Below are 18,048 nucleotides of genomic sequence, written 5' to 3'. Positions count from 1 at the left end.
CGGAAGAAAGTAGAAAGACCCTGACAGACCGAAATCCGCCTCATGAACTAATAGGCCGACCAGGTCCGCCTCATAAAACCCTGACAGGCTGGAGCCCGCCTATTCACTAATAGGCCCACTAGCAGCCGTTTTATAAGGAAACAGGGTCTCCCCCTTTTACCGAGAGCAAAGGGACTTGGTCTCAGCTATAAAAAAGGGGGAAAAAGTCTTTAACTAGAGGAGGCGGCAACACCCAGGACCGAATGCGCCAATGAAGATGGAGCCACGTCCAAATGGTAAAAAACCACAAAAGTCGACGGAGTCGACCAGTTAGCCGCCGAACAGATCTCTTGGATCGAGACACCCCTGGCTAGAGCCCAGGAGGTCGACATTCCCCTAGTGTCATGAGCCCTTAGGCCCTCAGGAACCGGGACTTTAGCACAAGTGTAGGCCATCTTTATGGCCTGCACAATCCACCTTGAAAGTGAAGCTTTAGCCACCGCTTTCCGTCTAGGACCACTTTTAAAAGTGACAAACAGTTGGTTTGACGCTCTAATAGCCCTCGTCTTCTCACAGTAAATCCTCAAGGATCTTACCGGACAAAGACAATGTAGACGCCTATCCTCCTCCGAAGAAAACGGAGGAGGATGAAAAGCCACCAACTCGGTTGGCTCATGTATAATCACACGGTTCTTTGGGACAAACGCCAAATGGGGTTTTAGCAGAACCTTCTTGCCATCCTCACAGAATCTCATGCACACCGGGTCCACCGATAACGCATGTAGATCACTGACTCTTTTGGCTGTAGACAAAGCCAACAAAAGACTAGTCTTAAAACTCAAAAGCTTTAAGCTCGCCGCCTCCAGAGGCTCAAACGGTGGACGGCACAGCCCGTCCAACACCACACCCAAATCCCACGATGGGAAAAGGGACCTAGTAACCGGTTTAAGCTGGTGCACACCCGCTAAAAACCGAGCCACCAGACGGTGCCTACCCACCGTCTTACCCTCAAAGCCCACATGGCACGCTGACAGCGCCGCCAAGTAACCTTTAATGGTAGAAAAGGCAAGACCACTTTCTAACTTTTCCTGAAGGAAATTCACAACAAGCTGGACCGGAGCCTCAAACGCCACCACCGGTGACGTACGCTCCGCACACCAGTCTTCAAAGATCCTCCACCTCTTATCATAAGCCGACCGCGTGGACGAAGCCCTAGCACTTTGAATAGTCTGAACCGCCCCTGGTGTCAGACCCAAAGCGCTCAAAGACTCCCCTTCACGGGCCAAACCTGAAGGTCTAGCTTCGCCGGGTCGGGATGGAAGATCTCCTGCCCTGCCTGCCGTAGCAGATCTCTGATTGGCGGCAGAGGCCACGGGTTGCCGTAAAGGAGGGGAGATATCTCCGACCTCCACACGCCCCACCCCGGAGCCACCAACAATAGTTTGAGGCCGAACCGCCTGACCCTCTCCAAAGTCTGGGGGATCAGTTCCAACGGAGGAAACGCGTACAGCAGTTCCCTCGGCCAGTCGTGAGCCAGAGCATCCAGCCCCAGTGGGGCTGGCCCCGTCGCAGAGAAGAAAAGTGTACACTTCGCGTTCTCTGCTGACGCGAACAAGTCGACTTGAGGCTGACCGAACCTGCTCCAAATCTGTCTCACCACTCCCGGGTGGAGGGACCAATTTGCATAAAGGGGCTCCCCCCTGGACAGCAGATCTGCTCCGCTGTTCAGAAGCCCCGGAATGTGCGACGCCTTGATCGACGCCAAACGTGGTTCCCACCACAGCGTCAGATCCCGCGCCAGCTGATTGAGAGCCGGGGAGGAGAGGCCCCCCTGCTTGTTGATATAGCACATGGTCGTCGTGTTGTCCGTCCTGATCAACACGTGACACCCTTCCACAAAAGGCAAAAAATGTTTCAACGCCAGAAACACTGCCTTTAATTCCAGGAAATTGATGTGCCGCTTCTGTAGAGCGGAGTCCCAAACTCCCCTCACCGAACGGCCCTCGTGCGTTGCGCCCCAACCACTGAGGCTGGCGTCCGTTGTGATCACTTTCCGTGACACCACCACGCCCATACTGACCCCCTGGGACAGAAGAGTCACGTCCACCCACGGTCTCAGTGTGTACACACACCCTGGGGACACCTTGACCTTGCGGCGACCTTGTGTCGAGTGGATTTTGAGTGCCAACATCCACTTTTGAAAAGGCCTCATATACAGCCTGCCCAGCCTGAGTAGATGGATAGTTGAGGCCATCAGCCCTGACATAATCATGCAGCGCTTGTACGTGACCACTCTGCCCACGCGAAAAGATTTCGCGCAGGCCACGATCTTGACTAATCGCTCCTGTGAGAGTCGAGCCGTCATATTTATTGAGTCCAGCGAGATCCCCAAAAAGGTGGTCTGCTGAGCTGGTGTTAACATACTCTTTTTGAAGTTTATGTTGAACCCCAGAGAGGTTAACTGCGACATCACCACATTGGTGAGACGTGTCACCTCCTCTCTTGAACTTGCGCTTATTAACCAATCGTCCAGGTACGTCGCAAGTCGGATTCCCTGCTGCCGCAGGGGAGCTATAGCCGCTTGTGTCACTTTGACAAACACGCGGGGAGACAGAGAGAGGCCGAACGGGAGAACAGTGTATTCGTACACTTTCCCCTCGAAACCGAACCTCAGGAATTTTCTGTGTGGGGGGTAAATTCCCACATGCTGGTACGCGTCCTTCAAATCGAGGGACGTCCAATAATCGTTGATTCTGATCGAGCGCAATAGCGCTACGTTCGTCAACATTTTGAAACTGTACTTTACCAGAAAATTGTTGAGGGCTTTTAGGTCCAGAATGGGCCTCAGCCCCCCCCCTTTCTTTGGCACAACGAAATAATGAGAATAAAACCCCAGACCGAGCTGATCTGTGGAAATTTCCCTGATCGCTCCTTTCCCCAATAAAGAGTGAATCTCCTCCCTCAGAATCAAAGCGGCCTGCCCCTTTGCATGCGTGAATATCACTCTGTCTGACAAGGGAGGCTGGGTTGAGAATTGTAGCCTGTATCCCTGCCTCACGGTGCGAAGCACCCAGGGACACGGCTTGCATGCTTTCCATTGAGTTAAATGCCTTGACAAAGGATTCTGAATGGGAGCTGACGTCAGACCTAACGGAATGTGATTGATAGGAATGCACGGTATGTGCATCCCCGGACACGACTCTGACGTCACCGGTAACGCGGAAGTCAAAGGGACTCGAGACTGAGTCACGTGACTTACTACTGAGCGTGACACCGTCTTGCTGTGACGCGAGGGCCTTACGTTTAATGCCTTTATCACCGGCGACAACACTTTGTTGCACGGTGGGACAGGAGGCAGAGGAGGAGTGTAAAAAGGAACGCATTCTTGTAAACACGTCCTGTCTAAAACCCTGTTTAATACTGCTGTCGCAGCTCTGGCTGGGACAGCTAAACAAGAAAGACCTCTCTGCCACCTTCTTACCTTGACTGGCGCTTTGGCGCCCTCTCGTGTCGGAAGGGAGGATTGAGGCTGTGGAACAATTAAACCTTTTATATTGGAAATGCCCCTTAAGGGGGTTTCCTTGAAGGCTGTTTGTGTTTGTGATTGTGGTACTGGGCATGCATATTTTATATATGGATGTCCCCACTGGGGATTCTCCATTGTGTGTGCATTGTGAAAGAAGAGACCTTGTTTCGCAGACACATTCTTTACTGGGGAGAAAACATTTGGCACAGTAACAAAATTCACATTTACATTGGATTCCTCCACCCTGGGTGGCAGGATCAAAAGTGCACTGTGCTTGCGCGCTGGAGAGCCGTCCATGACCCTGTCTCCGTGCGCCGAGGGTGAGAAGGCCCTCTTTCTCAAAGTGTCATTTTCTCGACCCTCTCCCACGCCCCCTCACTGCTGCACTGTATGAAGGGCGAGCTGGTGGGCGCATCTCCTGGTGCTGGGAGCCCTGGTTGCTCTGACTTCTGTTTCTGCTCGTGCCCGAGGAGGAAGACGGAGCTCTAGGAGAACGATGGGGTTTCCCGCCCTGTCGGGGGGGTCCCTGATATCTCTCCCTATTACGGGAAGAGCGTCCTGAGTAACCTGACTGTTCTTTCCCTTTATCAGGTTTACCCAAAACAGCATCCACCACTTCTTTTTGGGCTTTATTGGTGTCGGTGATGACACGGAGGAAGGGTAACGCTCCCTCGAAGAGACTGTTGGGGGCTGTGTCCAGGCCCCTCAGCTCCTCTCGCCTCTCGCTGGCCTTTGGTTCGTCGCCTTGGAAGGGGACTTTCTGCAGCCACCTGAACCTCTCCATGCTGACAGCGACGTCCATCCCTCTGCCAGCCCATTGGATGGCATGGACGTTGCTCACTATTGCCAGCTGTAGCATGGCATCCCATTCAGCATAGGCTTCAGGAGGGAGGCGGTCCTTGTTTTGGAGCAGCATCTCTGCCATGGCTCCATTCATCAGCCCCACCACGTTTAAACTTTTCACAGAGAGCCCTGCAGCTTTATAAACATTTTTTACCATGTTGGAGACCTTGTTCTCGTCCTTGTTCTTGAACTTGGGCACAGGCTCCTGAGTGAAGGGGCATTCCGTGGGTTTAAACTGGGCACAGAAGAACTGATTAGTGGCGACATCCACAGGGGGAAGGCCGCCCACGCCAAACTTGTCCTCATCCGCCAGTGAGGTTGACAGAGCCATCTTCCCGGGCTCTCTGTGTTCTTTCCATGTGGAATGGAGAGCTTCTTTGAGCCCCGGGGTAGCGGGTAGCTTCTGAGAGCGAGGGACTGGTGTCTGTACCTCTCTCTTGCCCGCAAACTTGATCTCCGTTGAGCTCGCAGGGCGAGGCTCCACTGGCATAGTGAGGCCCATCTTGGCCACCGCCAGCTCAACCACTGCCAGCAGGTCCAGTTCTTGTGGGGTGGATTCTGCTGTGGCGCCCACCTTCTCCTTATCCACCGCTGCCTTCTTGGCAGGGGCGATGGGGGGGGCTTGGGGTGAGGTGCGAGGGGTGCCGCCATGACGGGGGCTTAGCATCACAATGTCCTCACTTGTCTCCTCTTGAACCAAACCGTCCTCCTCCTCCTCCTCTTCATCTTCCTCCTCTTCTCCTTCCATGGCATCTTCCTCCTCCTCGGAGGTGCCAAACTCGTCCGAGCCACGAGGCACTTTATGTGGCACGTTCTGTTGGGACGTTAAGAGAGGGGGGAAAGAGGGGGGGGCGGTGACCGCTGGAGTCATCAGGAACGGGTTGGTGGGGTGAGGAGTCCCACTGGTGGCCGCCTCGGCGGCGACCGGAGACAATGGCCCCGCCTGGAGTGGTCCCTGGAGGCTAGCCTGCAGGGCGGCGGAGGCCTGGAGAGGCCCGGTGCTGGTCAAACCAGGACCGGGCGTGAAGGAGAAGCGCGGGGTAGAGCCGAACATGCCGGTTCCACCACTGTGCGCTGTGGTAGAAATAGTGTACATCGGAGAGAAGCTACTGCGGATAGGTTCGCAAACACTAGGAGCCGCCTGGACAAACCTTGCTGCGGTGCTGGAAACAGGCCCGCTTCTTTGTCCTGGCGTGGCGGGGATCTGAGCGCCGTGTTCCATCTGAGCTCCCCGAGCGACGTGGCTTTGTTTGGGCCTTGCAGCGTCCATGTTCATGACCACCAGCAGACGCTGGTGAAGAACGGCCGCGTCCATCGTCGCGCAGAACACGCAGCTGTTTGGGAAGTAGAAACCTTGCCAAGCGTGTTGTAGCTCCAGACAGCCCAGGCAGATGGAATGCGGGTCCTCAGCGGCGATAAAGCGGCTGCACTCCGGATCCCCGCAGCGTCGAGGGAGGGGTGGTGAAAACAGACCCTCGCTAGACATGACGAAGGTAAGCTAAGCTAACCTAGGCTAGCCGCTTGTTATCGTTAGCAGCAAACAGCGAAGAACAAAACAGAGAAGAACAGACCAAGTTGAACGAAACCCGTGGGTGATGGTCCTACTCACCGCTAAGGCTAAAGTTGAATTCGAACTGGTCTTATACTGAGTAACTTGAAGAATTAATTAATTGTCGTAGAGTAACATGTGTAGACGTCCGTATCTCATGCGTGCAGAGGAACGGAAGAGGAAGTACACATGCCAGTCTCGCGCCTTATGCCCACGGGTGGGGCGGGGCGTTTGACTGGCATACCCTCCGACTGTGTCATTCGGGAGCATATGTGTAGCTCTGTATCGCACGCTAGGAGGCGCGATAACCCAAGAGGAGTGCATTTCGAGTAAATGACAGAAAACCATGATTCTTAACGGCTATAGGGCTGTAGAATGAGAGTCACTTAATTTCATCTCAAAAGATTACACACATCCAGCCGGTGTTTGTTTGAAGTTAAGAGACCGCAGCTATAATATACACAAAAAGTATGTGTTTTAAAAGAAGTGGGAAAGGGGTATTCCGCTTTGCCGTTATAGTGGCATTAATTGTCTGTGTTGACTGTGTTACAACTGAAATTGTTGATGGGCGCGTTACTTATCATTATTCCATTAAATAATAAATATAGTATAACCCTAAATGTATATAATATACTTTGTCCTAACCTCGCGTCACCAGACTTTCCAGTCCACATAGGAGGGAAAGTTAGTCCCGCTCATTTTAGAGGGACAATAGAGCATGAGCATGTTGTAGGCGGTAAAACATTGTGCAGAAACTGACACCTCCCTCCTTGTGGTTGAATCGTCCAATCCTGTGCAGGGATTTGAACCCCTCATTTACATGGGGTTCGTATAAATAAGGGCGCAAAGACGTTCTAGTGTCATTACTCATTACTTCTTCATTATCGACTTGAGAACGAGCAAAATGCCTGAACCAGCAGCAAAGCCAGCGCCCAAGAAGGGCTCCAAGAAAGCCGTCTCTAAGACCGCCGCAAAGGGCGGCAAGAAGCGCAGAAAGTCCAGGAAGGAGAGCTATGCCATCTACGTGTACAAGGTCCTGAAGCAGGTCCACCCTGACACCGGTATCTCTTCCAAAGCCATGGGCATCATGAACTCCTTCGTCAATGATATCTTTGAGCGCATCGCCGGTGAAGCCTCTCGTCTGGCTCACTACAACAAGCGCTCCACCATCTCATCCAGGGAGATTCAGACCGCCGTCCGCCTGCTGCTCCCCGGTGAGCTGGCCAAGCACGCCGTGTCTGAGGGTACCAAGGCTGTCACCAAGTACACCAGCTCCAAGTAAACCGTCTATTCTGCTCTAAACCCAACGGTCCTTTTAAGGACCACCCATATTTTCAAATAAGAGTTGATCCACCATTTTAGTATGATTGCAATCTATTACATTCTATTTGATTAAACTACAACTGAGTGGGTTAGTGTAGTGGATATGACAGAATAACAGAATTATAAATGGATAGTTTATACAGGCCTTTTGTTTTCAAACCTCTTGGATTTATCTGTCTCACCCCTAGATTAACATGCTGGCTGTGTGTCAACCCTGCAATCTAAGGAATAGGCATACAGGCCAAAACAATATCGATGAAAGATCCATACATTTTTCATTCAAAAACAATTAGAACTAATAGCAGACCCTTGTGACAATCACATCAGTCATTTTCACAAGGTGAACCACCCATGTTTTCAAGAAAGGGTTGATCCACTAAACATGTTTTAGTACAAGCTACCAGTAAGTGCATGCTGAAACAGGTGACAAATAAATCATGTTGCTTTAAAACAAAGATCATAATTATAAAAACATTTATAGTGGCAAAACTTTTATTCTTGGCGAACATTTTTCCTCCTAAGGATCAGACACTTACAAAGATAAATAAAACTTTGGTAAACTTTATTTGGGGAACTACAAGAGAGGTTGCGAAAAGAAGTATTTTATATAAAAATACGTTTTTTGGAGGGCTTGGGGCTGTGGACCTGGGTCTAAAATTAAGGATCTCTTTCTGTAAAAATATAGCGTCAGGCCTTAATAGAAGGTCCTTATGGATAGGAGAGGCACTGAGCTGGACAAAAAAAAAGGGTCGAGCAAGAAACTCATTTCCTTATTTTAAAATTATGTATGGAGATCTTTTATTTAAGTCTGCACATTTGAATATCAATTGGACTGAAATGTCTAGTAAGAAAATATATGGCATTTTATGCGATGATTTGTATGGTGGCACTTTCCCCTATAAAAACCTGGATGACAGACAAAAGCAGGTGTGTATTAAAAACATTTGGAATAAAAACCTGTCTGAAAAAAAGAGGGACGTTATGTGGCTGGTGTCAGTAAGAAGGCTGGCTGTCAGAGCAGTGGTTAAATGGAGCTGCTACGTAACAACTGTTAAATGTCCAGTTGAAAACTGTGATGAAGATGAAACGATAGAACACCTGCTTGTGGACTGTCACAGGTCACAGTAGGCCTATATTTGGAAAGAAATGTCACGGATTGGTTTTAATGTGAAGGTTACTTATAATGCTGCTATGTATGGAGTTTTTGAAGAAGAGCTGTCTGCCATGGACCAGGAGTTCATGTGGTCCATTGTGTGCACAGTTGTGAACAAAATCTGGAACACAAGAAGTGTCATGGTTATTAATCAGGAGATCATCTCAGGAGAGGTGGTTCTCAAGCAAATCAAAACTGAACTTAAAAGGCAAAGAACACTTGACTCCCGACAAAAGAGACTAAAGCCATGGCACCTGTTGACACTGTGAAGAGAAAAAAAAAAAAAAGAAAAAAGGAGAAAAAAAAAAAGCCCTTACATACATGTATTCCTCGTACTTGCTGTAATATGTTTGTTGTATTTGTATGACTATTGTCACTTTAATGTACATGCTCAATGATTGTAAACCCTGCAAATCTCAAAGTAATTTAAAAAGGAAACAGGTGACAAGAGTGGCAGTGCATTCAACTCTAGATTAATCTCTAGACTATCTGCAACGAGTAGTGCTGCTACATTATTTTAGTTCTGTAAAATTACAGTCGTATTTTTGTATTATTATATTACAACTTAACATATTTTAACACTCTTATTATATGAATCTACATTGTTCTATCTATTGTCCCAATAATGTTTTAAAATCAATAACACAATGGACCCTATTCACAGCAGCCTGTAGATTTTGATTAGTTGTACTTTTTATTCATCAAATGATACTATTATTTTAGTAGCACTATTATACAGATGGCAGATTTAATGTTTGCCTTCTAGTCTACTAGCCCAGTTAGTTTGCAGCCTGTGTGCTTTATTTACACGACCATTTACCTAATATGTCGTCACTGACCGTGTTGTACTTTGTCAAAAAATGTATCACACATTTTATTTTGATTAAGAGCTTGGCGCCGTCGTTTATTGGGGAGGAGGAGCCCAAAGTTTTGAGGCGGGCAGCGACAGCCGACAGGGAGGAACCATACCGATCACGCAACTAGTTCTGATTGGTGGGGAGCTCAAACACACTCAATCCGCGCTTTCATACGTTTTTGTGATTGGTGGGGCGCACACAGACTCTGCTTCTCTTTCTTTAGCCGAAGATATATAAGGTCTCGCGCGCCTCTCAACCAGCACATTTCTTCGAGCTACTACTCCAGAAATTAACCAACTACACGATGTCAGGACGAGGGAAGACCGCCGGATTGACGAGGCTTTAAGCTGGACCAAAAAGAAGGGCCGAGCAAGGAGCTCTTTCCCTTATTTTAAAATCATGTATGGGGATTTAATGTGTAATTCTGTACATCTGAATATTGATTGGACTGAAATGTCGAGCAAAAAAATATATAGTGTTATATGTGATGACATGTACGGTGGCGTTTTCCCTTACAGAGATCTGGACGACAACCAGAAGCAGGTGTGTCTAAAACATATTTGGAGTAAAAACTTGTCTGAAAAAAAGAGAGACGTCATGTGGCTGGTGTCTGTAAGACGTCTAGCCGTTAGGGCAGTTGTCAAATGGAGCTGTTTTGTAAGAACAGTCAAATGCCCTTTTGTTAATTGTGACGAAGATGAAACCATAGAGCACCTGCTGGTTGAGTGTTCCAGATCTCAGTATGTGTGGGGGAGAATGGCCCGCATTGGTTTCACTGTCAATCTGACGTACAACGCAGTAATGTATGGGGTATTTGACGAGAAGCTTTCACCCATGGACCAGGACTTTTATTGGTCTGTTGTATGCACAACAGTTAATAAGCTATGGAACACTCGCTGTGCAATGACTATTAAGCAGGAGGCCATCTCTGGAGAGGTGGTCTTTAAACAGATAATTACTGAGTTGAAGAGGCAAAGAACTTTGGACTCTAAACAAGCTATAATGAAGCCGTGGCACCTTTTGACTTTGTAATATGTACTATTTTGCTCTTATATTTATTATATTTCTATTTTTCTATTATATTTTTTTGTTGCTAAAGACTCAGACCTGATATTGAATAAGGGGAGGGGTTAAAACGGAAAGTAATGACCTTACAAATATATTCTATATGCGTCTATTATTTTGTATTTAAATGCATTTGAATTTTGAAAGTGTTGCTTTTGAATTGTATGTATTTTGAAAGTGCTGAAATGATTGTAAACTGCCAAATTTCAATAAAGTTTATTTAAAAAAAAAAAAAAAAAAAAGGAAGACCGGCGGAAAGGCCAGGGCGAAGGCAAAGACCCGCTCATCCCGTGCCGGGCTCCAGTTCCCCGTGGGTCGTGTCCACAGGCTGCTGCGTAAAGGCAACTATGCTCAGCGTGTTGGTGCCGGCGCTCCCGTCTATCTGGCGGCTGTGCTCGAGTAGGCCTACCTGACCGCTGAGATCCTGGAGTTGGCTGGAAACGCTGCCAGGGACAACAAGAAGACGCGTATCATCCCCCGTCACCTCCAGCTGGCCGTCCGCAACGACGAGGAGCTCAACAAGCTGCTGGGTGGAGTGACCATCGCTCAGGGCGGTGTTCTGCCCAACATCCAGGCTGTTCTGCTGCCCAAGAAGACCGAGAAAGCCGCCAAGAAATAAATCTGCTTTACCCATTTGACAAACCCCACAAAGGCTCTTTTAAGAGCCACCCACTATATCAATACAAAGATTGAATCCTGTAGAATGTATTTGTTCCCCTCATATAAACTGACTGCTTGATAAGCACATGAAATAATTTGCCGCCTGCACATAATGTAATGACTACCACTCTGTGCCTATATAATTACACCTACACTTTTTTTTTATTTTGATGTCAGCCACAGCACTGCATTTTCAGAATAGGGCTATTAGGCATTAATGATTTGTAGACACATAGCAGTTTCTTAGTGTTGCATTAATACGCCTACATTCAAGTGAAAGGAAGATTTTAGTTCTCGTCCACACGATTTCACAGTTTAATGTCACATTGTTATATGAATAATATATTAATTGGTGTTATTTATGACAAGAGTTAATGTTCTTATACACCAGAACATACATTGTGTCATGTTAATTTGTCACTCAAGTATAAATGTTTATATTTTGTTTATCTATTGCCTCCATAGTCATAAAGCAATACATTTCGCTGGAAACTAGTATGCTATTCCATAGTTATTACAGCAGCTCCAGTGTTCCCCTCCAATCGGTAGCATTGATGTATGGTACATCCCCAAAGAAGGAGGTTCCTGACCACTGACCAATCAGAGAAAGACGGCGTCTCAGAGACGCAAATAAAAGGCCGCTGTTTGCTCTGTGTCAGCTATTCCGTCTTCAACTTTGATTGAAAGAGCCATGGCAAGAACCAAGCAGACTGCCCGTAAATCCACCGGTGGCAAGGCGCCCAGGAAGCAGCTCGCCACTAAGGTAGGGTGACCATATTTTCAGCCACTCAAACCGGGACGCAAAACACTGTTGCCTAAAACTGGGACCCTAAAAGCAATGCGCACGTTACCGCGCACGCGCGTGCCCATTCTCTAACGTTCGTGCACGTGCACACACGCACCGCAGGGTTGCAAACAGGCAGTGCGTGATTGACAAACAGGCTCAGTGTTGAATTCAGACACGCAATGAATTTGTTCCTTTTTTCTGATTGGTTAGGTGAGCATGTTTTCATGAAAAGAACATGATAAATGTCTATGCAACCACTGAAATGTCAGACTACTCTTCATAGATTATAGCTCTGCCTTTAACACGATTGTACCATCTAAGCTTGTGTTGAAACTCAGGGGTCTTGGTCTGGGCAGTAGTATCTGCAACTGGCTGTTTGACTTTTTGACAGGCAGGCCACAATCTGTACGAATAGGGAACAAGCATTCATCTAAGATATTGACCAGGACTGGAGCGCCCCAGGGCTGTTGCCTCAGTCCCTTGTTGTATAGTCTGTTCACCTATGACTGTGTTGCCAGGTGTGGAAATAATTCTATTCTCAAATTTGCAGATGACACCACGGTTATAGGACTAATATCCAACGATGATGAGAGGGCCTATAGGAGGGAAATTGAAGAGCTAACCCTATGGTGCCAGAATAACAATCTCTCTCTAAATGTTAGTAAAACAAAAGAGATCATCGTTGACTTTAGGAAATCTGAAGTCAATCACAGTCCCGTAACCATAAATGGTTCACCTGTAGACATAGTGGACAGTTTCAAATTCCTGGGTGTTCACATAACAAACTCACTCACATGGTCTCAAAACAGCGAAGGTATCCTTAAGAAAGCGCAGCAGCGATTGTACTTTCTGCGGCGCCTCAGGAGATTTGGCCTAAGCACCAAGGCTCTTGTTAATTTCTATCGCTGTACCATAGAAAGTGTATTGACAGGATGCATAACAGTGTGGTTTGGTAACGTGACTGCTCAAGACAGTAAACAGTTACAGAGAATTGTGAAGAGAGCTGCCAAAATCATTGGCACAGAATTACCACAGCTACACACAATCTATAACACACGCTGTAAGAAAAAGACAGAGAACATCTTAAAGGACAGCTGTCATCCCGCCCATTCCCTGTTCTATCTCCTCCCTTCAAAAAAACGTTACCAGAGCATCAAATCTCACACCACCCGTTTCAGTAATAGTTTTTATGCTCAAGCAATCAGGCTGCTTAACGAAGAGATGGAAGCGAGACGTAGGTAGTCGTGTACAATATACGCAGTTTTTAAACTGTACACTGTCACACTGTATGGTTGTTTTGTTGTTTTTTGGGTTGTCCTGGGTGACCTGTTGTTGTCGTATTGTTTTGTGTGCAATAAGGCTGAGAGTGCTCTTGGCACAAGCATTTCATTGTTTGTCTGTACTTGTATGGATACGCATTTGACTAATAAACCGAACCTGAACCTGAACCTGAACCTGAAAACAGCTACTATTATTTTAATTCTGGCGAAAACCGGGACAATTTTGTAGTGAATGTTGAAAACCGGGACATATTAGTGTTTTAGAGATATTTGTCGGGACACCGGGACACGTAGCTTGAAAACGGGACTGTCCCGGGTAAAACGGGACGTCTGGTCACCCTACACTAAGGCCGCCCGAAAGAGCGCGCCGGCAACCGGTGGAGTGAAGAAACCTCACCGTTACCGCCCTGGTACAGTGGCTCTCAGGGAGATTCGTCGTTACCAGAAATCCACCGAGCTGCTGATCCGCAAGCTGCCCTTCCAGCGCCTGGTGAGGGAGATCGCCCAGGACTTCAAAACCGACCTGCGTTTCCAGAGCTCCGCCGTCATGGCTCTGCAGGAGTCGGCCGAGGCCTATCTGGTCGGTCTGTTCGAAGACACCAACCTGTGCGCCATCCACGCCAAGAGGGTGACCATCATGCCAAAAGACATCCAGCTGGCCCGTCGTATCCGTGGAGAACGTGCTTAAACGCTTCTGTCACTGTCACAATCCCAAAACGGCTCTTTTAAGAGCCACCAAATGTATTATTTGAAGGGAAATTTTCCTGCTGTTTATAGGGTAGACGCAGTCTATTTACACCTACGCAAGAGTCATTTGAGCACATTTCAGGCATGAACTTGGTCATTGCTAACACTTAATATATCCACGCAGTTTTTGAGTGATCACTTTAAGGTGGGTATTGTTCATAAACAACATGCCATCTGTGTGCCAGTTATCAATATAGTATAAATAACTAATCAAAACCCAGTATTTCTTACCCAATTGGAACCGTTATAATTTAATTGATGCAGAAGGCAAGCGAACTGTGTCCTTTTTAGGGCGTTTCTATCTGCTGTATGAAACCTTTGGTGATCATCCTTGTATCATATCCACATTTAAAGACGGATAGTTATTGGACAGCTATTGTTAAAATCAAATGCATGCAATAGCTGTCTCTAGGCATTGTACTGAGACACACAATAATGTTTGACTTTAATACACTTCAATCCGCTCTCTGTCTAGTGCATTATAAACATAAACATATTATAGCCTAATACATTATAATATGCTTATAACACTGTATAATTATTGTTATAAGCAGAGTGAACCATGCAGGCTTATCAATCCACGCAAAGGGTCTTTTCTCTGGATGCCACTGCATAGAACAGATACCTGCAGGCTGGCATACAAGACCCAATATAATACTTTACCGTATAAGTAATTATAGTTTGTGTTAATGTAATGTATTATGAGTAATACATGTATAGCTGAGGTTTTAAACGTCTCAAAACAAAACGCAAGACTTCTGAGTGCTCCACATGATTTGATTATGAAGTGAAACTTGTAAGCTATCTGCTACATTTGTTATTTGACTTTAATCTAGATTTGCATTTGTATTGTATTTGACTTTAGTTGTGGAGAAAACACAAGTGTCCCAGCACCACTGTCTCCCAATTTCACTGCGGTCACGCTATCTACACTTCAGGAAAAGCTGGTCGCGCTATCCTCACTTCAAAATATGGTGCGCTTCTACACGGCTGTTTACGGTTTGACAAGGGGATGGTGCGTTCAAGGCGAGCTGGTACATTAGAATTTCTAGACTTTCGAGACCAAGGGTGTATAAAATATGGAACTACATACTATTCAATCAACAGATGCTTTAAATTAGACCCCCCCCCCACGTAGTGATGTCAGTAGCTCATATACTGAATGAATACGATGCATAGTAGTGATGTCTGTAGCTCATACTGAATGAATATGATGTATAGAATAGTGATGTGACGTCTGTAGCTCATACACTGAATGAATATGATGTATAGAGTAGTGATGTCTGTAGCTCATATACTGAATGAATATGATGTAGTGATGTCTGTAGCTCATATACTGAATGAATATGATGCATAGAGTAGTGATGTCTGTAGCTCATATACTGAATGAATATGATGCATAGAGTAGTGATGTCTGTAGCTCATATACTGAATGAATATGATGCATAGAGTAGTGATGTCTGTAGCTCATATACTGAATGAATATGATGTCGTGATGTATGTAGCTCATATACTGAATGAATATGATGCATAGAGTAGTGATGTCTGTAGCTCATATACTGAATGAATATGATGCATAGAGTAGTGATGTCTGTAGCTCATATACTGAATGAATATGATGCATAGAGTAGTGATGTTTGTAGCTCATATACTGAATGAATATGATGCATAGAGTAGTGATGTCTGTAGCTCATATACTGAATGGATATGATGGCATAGAGTAGTGATGTCTGTAGCTCATATACTGAGCTCATATACTGAATGAATATGATGTATATAGTAGTGATTTCTGTAGCTCATATACTGAATGAATATGATGTATAGAGTAGTGATGTCTGTAGCTCATACACTGAATGAATATGATGTATAGAGTAGTGATGTCTGTAGCTCATATACTGAATGAATATGATGTATAGTGATGTATGTAGCTCATATACTGAATGAATATGATGCATAGAGTAGTGATGTCTGTAGATCATATACTGAATGAATATGATGCTTAGAGTATTGATGTCTGTAGCTCATATACTGAATGAATATGATGTATATAGTAGTGATGTCTGTAGCTCATATACTGAATGAATATGATGTATAGAGTAGTGATGTCTGTAGCTCATATACTGAATGAATATGATGTAGTGATGTCTGTAGCTCATATACTGAATGAATATGATGTATAGTGATGTCTGTAGCTCATATACTGAATGAATATGATGTATAGAGTAGTGATGTCTGTAGCTCAAATACTGAATGAATATGATGTATAGAGTAGTGATGTCTGTAGCTCATATACTGAATGAATATGATGTATAGTGATGTCTGTAGCTCATATACTGAATGAAAATAATGTATAGAGTACTGATGTCTGTAGCTCATATACTGAATGAATATGATGATGTTCCTAAGTACCTCTAAAAAATATTCCCAAACTTTTTTACTGTGCCAATAATTTATAATAAATTCTACAAATATTACCATAATCCATTCGCTATACTGCAAAAAGTATAAAATCTGATAAAAATTAAGAAGATTTGTTACCATAAAACAACTATGTCACCTTATTCATGATGTACCTAAGTACCTCTAAAAATGTTCCTGACCTGTTTTACTGTGCCAATAATTTATAATAAATTCTACAAATATTACCATAATCCATTCGCTATACTGCAAAAAGTATAAAATCTGATAAAAATTAAGAAGATTTGTTACCATAAAACAACTATGTCACCTTGTTCATGATGTACCTAAGTACCTCTAAAAATATTCCTGACCTGTTTTACTGTGCCAATAATTTATAATAAATTCGACAAATATTACCATAATCCATCCGCTATAGAGCAAAAAGTATAAAATCAGATAAAAATCAAAAAGATTTGTTACCATAAACCAACTCTGTCACTTTGTTCATGATGTTCCTAAGTACCTCTAAAAAATATTCCCAACCTTTTTTACTGTGCCAATAATTTATAATAAATTCGACAAATATTACCATAATCCATCCGCTATAGAGCAAAAAGTATAAAATCAGATAAAAATCAAAAAGATTTGTTACCATAAAACAACTATGTCACCTTGTTCATGATGTTCCTAAGTACCTCTAAAAAATATTCCCAAAGTGTTTTACTGTGCCAATAATTTATAATAAATTCGACAAATATTACCATAAACCTTCGCTATACAGCTAAAAGTATAAAATCTGATAAAAATCAAAAAGATTTGTTACCATAAAACAACTATGTCACCTTGTTCATGATGTTCCTAAGTACCTCTAAAAAATATTCCCAACCTTTTTTACTGTGCCAATAATTTATAATAAATTCGACAAATATTACCATAATCCATCCGCTATAGAGCAAAAAGTATAAAATCTGATAAAAATCAAAAAGATTTGTTACCATAAAACAACTATGTCACCTTGTTCATGATGTTCCTAAGTACCTCTAAAAAATATTCCCAACCTTTTTTACTGTGCCAATAATTTATAATAAATTCGACAAATATTACCATAATCCATCCGCTATAGAGCAAAAAGTATAAAATCAGATAAAAATCAAAAAGATTTGTTACCATAAAACAACTCTGTCACCTTGTTCATGATGTTCCTAAGTACCTCTAAAAAATATTCCCAAACTTTTTTACTGTGCCAATAATTTATAATAAATTCGACAAATATTACCATAATCCATCCGCTATAGAGCTAAAAGTATAAAATCAGATAAAAATCAAAAAGATTTGTTACCATAAACCAACTCTGTCACCTTGTTCATGATGTTCCTGAGTACCTCTAAAAAATATTCCCAAACTTTTTTACTGTGCCAATAATTTATAATAAATTCGACAAATATTACCATAATCCATCCGCTATAGAGCTAAAAGTATAAAATCAGATAAAAATCAAAAAGATTTGTTACCATAAACCAACTCTGTCACCTTGTTCATGATGTTCTTGAGTACCTCTAAAAAATATTCCCAAACTTTTTTACTGTGCCAATAATTTATAATAAATTCGACAAATATTACCATAATCCATCCGCTATAGAGCAAAAAGTATAAAATCAGATAAAAATCAAAAAGATTTGTTACCATAAACCAACTCTGTCACCTTGTTCATGATGTTCCTAAGTACCTCTAAAAAATATTCCCAAACTTTTTTACTGTGCCAATAATTTATAATAAATTCGACAAATATTACCATAATCCATCCGCTATAGAGCAAAAAGTATAAAATCAGATAAAAATCAAAAAGATTTGTTACCATAAACCAACTCTGTCACCTTGT

At 44.1% G+C, this 18,048-nt stretch overlaps 3 protein-coding genes and 1 pseudogene across 4 annotated transcripts in view; all 4 read left to right on the top strand.

The window, feature by feature from the left end:
* The window catches only part of LOC308284040 (histone H1-like), a gene marked incomplete at both ends in the record, with an annotated part of 409,737 nt that overhangs the window by 329,467 nt on the left and 62,222 nt on the right, over positions 1–18,048 (top strand). The gene's annotated exons all lie outside the window — the stretch shown is intronic.
* On the top strand, positions 6,802–7,179 carry LOC308284058 (histone H2B 1/2-like; the record flags this gene model as incomplete). The annotated part of the gene is made up of 1 exon (XM_080724596.1): positions 6,802–7,179. One exon carries the CDS (start codon positions 6,802–6,804, stop codon positions 7,177–7,179), a length of 378 nt encoding a protein of 125 aa, XP_080580722.1.
* On the top strand, positions 9,987–10,914 carry LOC308284122 (histone H2A-like; annotated as a pseudogene). The gene is made up of 2 exons: positions 9,987–10,084; positions 10,539–10,914. The product of its transcript is annotated as a histone H2A-like (transcript).
* LOC308284121 (histone H3.2) lies at positions 11,647–13,710 on the top strand (the record flags this gene model as incomplete). The annotated part of the gene is made up of 2 exons (XM_080724659.1): positions 11,647–11,718; positions 13,372–13,710. The coding sequence occupies 2 exons, from the start codon at positions 11,647–11,649 to the stop codon at positions 13,708–13,710; spliced, it is 411 nt and encodes a 136-aa protein (XP_080580785.1).

This window comes from Nannobrachium achirus (genome assembly GCF_963921795.1).
Source record: "Nannobrachium achirus genome assembly, chromosome: 4".
Lineage (NCBI taxonomy): Eukaryota > Metazoa > Chordata > Actinopteri > Myctophiformes > Myctophidae > Nannobrachium > Nannobrachium achirus.
Note: the sequence above shows the minus strand (reverse complement) of the source record. Positions and strands in the feature narration are given on the sequence as shown.